At 31.3% G+C, this 6,405-nt stretch overlaps 1 protein-coding gene across 1 annotated transcript in view; it reads left to right on the top strand.

Annotated features, from left to right (window-relative positions):
* The first annotated feature begins 4,570 nt into the window (after positions 1 to 4,570).
* The window catches only part of LOC111621254 (protein scribble homolog), a 47,052-nt gene continuing 45,217 nt past the window's right edge, over positions 4,571 to 6,405 (top strand). Inside the window, exon 1 of the mRNA XM_023363335.1 lies at positions 4,571 to 4,631. Within this exon, the coding sequence (XP_023219103.1) occupies positions 4,571 to 4,631 (61 nt within the window). The remainder of the gene's footprint in view (positions 4,632 to 6,405) is intronic.

Below are 6,405 nucleotides of genomic sequence, written 5' to 3'. Positions count from 1 at the left end.
CAAGTACCCCAATGTACAGGTGCCCTTTTCACCCAACACTGCCATGCACAATCAGGTTAGAATACAAAGAAAGAACATTGAAGAATACATGCCAGTTAAACAGGAGCACACAACAAACAAATAAAACAAAATAAAAAAAGCAAGAGAGAAGAGAAACACATAAGTGCAAAGCAGGATCATTACAGTTGATCTTACAGCATCTCATACCTTATCACAATCTTCTTGTTCACAGGATGATAGCAAAGAGAAGAAAACAAGCAGTGTCATGTTTGGGAGATTCCATTAAAGTTAAGGCTCGGTGAATCAGTCCTTGTAAGATAGAATTTTGTAATTTTCTTCAAAATGTTGACGTTGTTTTGTTTAGTTAGAAAAGAAGTTTAGTGAGCATGGCTATTCTGAATCCTCCAAGTTAGCTTTTAATGGCAGAAAAATGCGATGTCTTCCAACATGAGGTAATCAAAAATATAATTTCATAACATAATCCCATTACATACCCCACACAATGGGGAGCAATCAGTGTTCAAATCGATGAACCTTTGTAGGTATACATTGAATTGTTCATGTTTGGTCAAGAATTGACTGAGTCTGTGATCAAGTTTGATCCATTTTTTGTTGAGTCTTTGTTCAATGTTTGGGTAAACCATCTTCTGATATGTCCCTTGGGGACCACCTCCCACTCACCATGCCAAGCCTTGACAGCATTGTGCCAAAGAAGATATCTCAGTCTCAACATAGGAAGATGGTTGTAATCTGGAGAAGTTGCAGAGTTATCTGTAGCAGCATAACCGAGGAAGTCAGCTCATTCGTTGCACAGAGTGCCCTGGTAGTCCCTAATCCAGTTGAGGTAAAATCGGTGGATGTCCCCAGAAAACCTGTGAGAATGTCTCTAGCAATTGGACGTGTACTGTCCTTATTTTCAAGTGCAGCAATGATTGCAGTGCTATCAGAAAAGACAGCGATGGAACTGTTGGTAAGGTTGCAATTACTTCAGTTCATAGCCATCAAGACAGCATACACTTTGGCAGTTTCTCAAGATGTCCAGGTATTTTCTTAGCTGGCATAATTTCCATATATCTCCTCTAGTTGAAAACTTGAGAGACATCATTGCCATCAGAGTGAATGTCTCTATACAGTTTCCTCAAAATGAAGATGAATTGTAGACTTTTATTCAATATCACATGGTCCACAACTTCTCACGTCACAATTCAAAGCTAGTGTCTTGTCACATTGCAATTTGAAGCATGTCATATAATGTCAAATGTATTATTTAATATAGGAGCCATATTCAGTCAAGTTACCTTGTATATTTGGTTACTAGATTGATATAAAACCTCAAAATTAGAAGTCGTTTACTTAAAACCTACTTTTTTAAAGTTAAATTAATATTGTAGCTTTGAAATTTTTATCAAAAAATATCTTAGGAATTTTCAGTTTTTTCTTATTTTTCTATACATAATTTTTGGTAGTAGTAATCAATACTACTATTAATCTTTTTCATATAACATTTATATATGAGCCTCAAAAATGTTGCTAATGTTATAGTTTTGTTATGAAGCACTAAATTTTATAGTTAAATATAAAACACAGTTATTTAGTAAATGATAGTGTTATGTACAGATTATAAACTTTGTTTCCAAATGTAAGTAGTAAAAAATTTAGATGAGCTCATTGTAAAATCAAGAAAAATTAACATTTTGATAAAAATGCACTGTGCATGGAGAGGATAGTTTTGTACATTGATGTCCAAAATTAAAGTACCCAAAAGCTATATAAAATCAACACTATGAAACATGAGCAGCTGAAACTTATGATATCTAAATCAGCTAAGTGCCATCTTATCATGTCATACAAATGAGGCATAATAGCAGCACCCATGCAACAAAATGTAATGTGCTATATAGGAGGTAATCATTTCCAACAAACAGCTGTCTGTTAGGACAGCTAACAATGAAGAAGTGTGCCTGATACATCAGTAGTGATCAGCAGTAACAATGAAGAAGTGTTCCTGATACATCAGTAGTAAGCTACTGATGTATCAGGAACACTTCTTCTTTGCTCAGAACCTCATTAGGCCTCAGAAAAAGGCATTTGCATGGTTCATTTCTCTGTTTTTGCTACAAATGCTTGTGTGGCTTTAATTTTGGACACAAGCACTATTATTATTGCAGCTTGTTCATGCAAATGGATGTTATATCTTTCTTTGGCATCTTATCCTATTTTCAGTTTATTTTTTGTATGAATATTTTAAACATTTATAAATTATTTCTGCAGTTTATTTTCATATACTTCTAAGAAAATTCAAAATTATCTTAACTATTATTGGAGAGTGTCTTATGTATCCATACATGTGGTTTTAATAATTGTAAATTTACTTCATTGTAGAAAGACTGAAGTGGGGTGTATAACATCCGAAATGCATATCATTAAAGGTTTATAAAAAAGTTGATTTTATAGTCTTTGTCTTTAGTAAAAAATGGTTATAAGAGGAATAATATAAAATGTGTGTTATTAGAAAACATTGTGTCTTTTTATTTAAAAAAAACACTAAGTTTTCTTAGATATTCTACTTTATTTGATGATTTCTTATTGGTAAAACCCAAACCAAGCATTTTCAACCTTAGGGTGATGTTAAATGATAACTAGAAGGAAGTCATTTGAAGTAATTCCATTTAGAATGTAGAGAGCATTTTTTTTATTGTTACAAGAATATCCCTGAGTTGAATGATAAGTTTGAAAATGCTTAGATTTGCATGTTTTATCAATAAAAAATGCTGTAATAAAGTACAATATTTGTTACATTTACATCTGTGGTATCATACAATTTATAAATATAGTCTAATTCCCGTATTATATGTACATTGCCATAAAAGTATTATCTGAGAAGCTGATAGGTTTGCAGAATTTAACTGATAGCAGTTACTAATTTATTATTCATAATTTTAGTAAGTAAATTTTAAAAATATTGTGAAATGCTTCTCTATTATTATTATTATTATTTTTAGTATGAGTAAATTTCAGATGCATTTTATTAAAATTTCATAAAAAGAGCTTTAATATTCATTCAAAATATTACATTCATAGTCATAGTGTTGCACTATGATTATGCAAATGTGAGTTAGTAAAATATCCATGCAACAATCAATATGGAACATAAAAGAAAGAAATAACAGAAGTTTTAATTCTGTTTTCAGCTGTGTGATTACTAGCAGTTTTTGCTCTTCAATTACTCAATAGATTTGTCACTTTTTCACTTGGCTTCTTGCTTATTTACTTATTTCCCATCTGTGTAGCCTTAATTATAATTAAAACACCACGTTTTTTAAGGGGATATGATGTAATACTTTTGGTAATGATAATTCTCCTCTTCTCTTCTAGCAATGGAAGTATTTAGGAATGCTGTAGGATTCTTTGCCTTTAGATATTATTTATATAATACACAAACATAGTCAAACTCTGTTAATATGTAGTTGAAGGAATTTAAAAATTGACACTTTGTATTAACCAAATTCATTAACATTGAAATGCCTATCCTTCTGACCCAAATCCTACTTCAAGTTAACTTTTTAAACATTAAATTGGCCAAAATTGGCTACATTTTGGCAGTCTTTTTCTACATCTTTTTGAGACGAAATTGGAAATTGGCCAAAGGAAAAGTTGTTTGATGGTTTTGCTGTACAAGTTTTCTTTTAGCCTGAGAGATAAAAACAACTTTGAGATATAACAAAAGAAAGAAATTTCAGAGCTTAGAGTTAACCTGGACTTTGCATAAACTGCTAATATAATATCAGGGTTTGACTGTATACAGTATTTAATTCAAACAACACAGGACAATTTATCTTGCCAGTCTTTCTCTTTTTCTAATACTATTAGTCCCATTTTCTCTGAGCTTACTCCTTTTTTTATTTGGTTTCATCTTATGGCCAGATTTCGATTTTACTGACAGATTCTCTCTCTCAATCCAGATTTAACAGGCCAGAGCTACCAGATTCTGGATGAGATAAGACAACCGTACTTAGCAATTCTGTATTGTCTATGTCCCTTAATGCTTAACTTCAATGATCTAGTGAAAATCAGTATTATTAGTTGAGTTGTGTATTCCAGTTAGTATTACAAAATAACAAGATGCTTCTTTTGCTATTGTGAATCTGCCATTAGGAACTACATGGTTAATCACTGTTTCAGAAATATTTTATTAGTTGTTTAGTCAGATATTTTGGGCAAAAGCCCCTCATCAGTTTAACCTCTAATTATAATAACATAACTATTATAGCAACCTGCAATTACCACTTACCATGTGGATGTGTTGTGAATTATGCTACCGTCAGACCTGTTACTTACAGACATATTTAATTTTAGATATAACCATCCATGGTTACTTATGGTGGAGACTGGGGACAACTCCTACATCCACGGCCTGTAATCACCCACTATGGCACTCAGCCAGATATTGCTTTACCCCAGCATGAAGTATATATACATCTATAAACTTCTCAAAGCTTGATGTTTTTAACAACAAGCCAAATGATTGCCATATTGAAGTATCCATGGATGGTTATATCTAAAATTAAATATGTCTGGAAGCAAAGAGTTGGACAGAGGTCCTGGTAGCATAACTAGCAACATATCACACGGTAAGTGGGAGTTGCAGGTTCAAGTCCTGTTCCAGGTTAATTCTTTTCTTCCAGAATATTCTAAATTTAGTAAATATTAATTTAGTTATAATCATTAATAATTTAATAAGAGATAGTGCCTAACTCCTATCTCTAGTACCAAATTATTTAGAATTTAATTATTAATAGTTGTTAGTCTATTGTAGAATATTGTATAATGTTTAAATTCAATATATATTTTTTTAATTCTTTACAATATTTTTGAGAATCTATAATGTTTATTACAAGAACAATCTTTTAAACAATTATCAGTTTCAAACTTAAATTATCATTAGTAAAATGGTGCCAAGTTTGTTCAACAATTGTATTCTTTCTTAAATTAGTTTTGATTTATATTTATAGTGTACTCTTGGATTGGAGTAACATTTTTTTAAATCTATTATCTATAATAGCTGACCTCACTGCAAGTCATATATATCTGTAACCATAGAAATTGGCTGGCCATATAATTTTAAAGTGCTGGTTTGTTTAATAAATCAATCAAACAGTTATAATTTAAACCAGTGTTTCTCAACGGGGGTGATATTGCCCCCATGTGGGCATTTTTCCATGTTGAGGGGGAGATTAGTAATAATTTATATTTTAGGGGCAAAAAAAAATTTTCTGGGCGATATAGTAAAACATTATATTAAGAATAATTAGATATTTTATTCGTTATATCGTACAATAATTAAACAAATAACATTATACTAATTACTAGTCTATTCAATGCAGTACAAATTATTGGCCTTAGCCTTGGCCCTTGGCATCAGAATTTTGTAGTGAAGGGGGCGATACTACGTAATGGTTTTATTGAAGGGGGTGACGATTTGTTAGAGGTTGAGAAACACTGATTTAAACTAATATGGTAGGACCCCACTATACATGGCTAATATGTTCCAAGACACTTCACGTAAAATAGAGAACCACCATTAACAATAAAGTATTTCCTATGCTAGCATACCTATCTCACAAATTTTTTTCCACTAAAGTAGCTCCTTTACAGCTTATCTTGAGCTTATCAGAAGTACCAACATCATTGCCTTGCTTTTTGGAGTCATGTTTGCAAAATAATGAGCATAAAAGGAAACAGAGAGAAGCACCAATATCACACGGACATTATATTCTACAATTGAGAATTCTGGTCAAAGACTGATGCAAGTTTCAGTGTTTAGTGAAAAACAAATAAATAATCACTGTAGTGGTTTCGCAGAATGAATTTGATGCTGTGAGACTTCACACATCTTGAAAAATAGTGTGGATTTAGCATGCAATTAAGAATTTTTATTTTATATTTTTTTAACAATGGAAAAGAATGTTATAAATTAACTTACATAAACAATCATAAAATTTTTATAATAGAATTTGTTAGAATATTGTTCAAATAAGTATTCACCTTTCTTTCGTCTATGCATTAACAAAGTTAATACATGGGGCGAGACAATAATTATTGTCAACTTGAATATCTAAATGAATTATTAAGATTGCATTTCTTTGAGGTTTTATGATGGCATTCTTGTTTTTTTTTAGCATTTGGCTAAAAAAAAAATTGGACATGATGCACTGCATTGAGATGAAATGAAAGATCACCTTTAGATAAACTATTGTGTGTATGTGTGTGTGTATCTTTTCAATGCAACTTCTAAGAGGAATAGAAAGAAGGGCATTTAAAATCATTGAAACTCAATTATAATAAAAATATGGAACNTCCAAATTTAATGAAAAAATGCAAACATTATTAGAGCAACGAGGCTTT

This window comes from Centruroides sculpturatus, unplaced genomic scaffold (genome assembly GCF_000671375.1).
Source record: "Centruroides sculpturatus isolate CEXI.00-Female unplaced genomic scaffold, Cexi_2.0 scaffold271, whole genome shotgun sequence".
NCBI lineage: Eukaryota > Metazoa > Arthropoda > Arachnida > Scorpiones > Buthidae > Centruroides > Centruroides sculpturatus.
The sequence above is the reverse complement of the archived record's forward strand: the minus strand, read 5'-3'. Positions and strand labels throughout refer to the sequence as shown.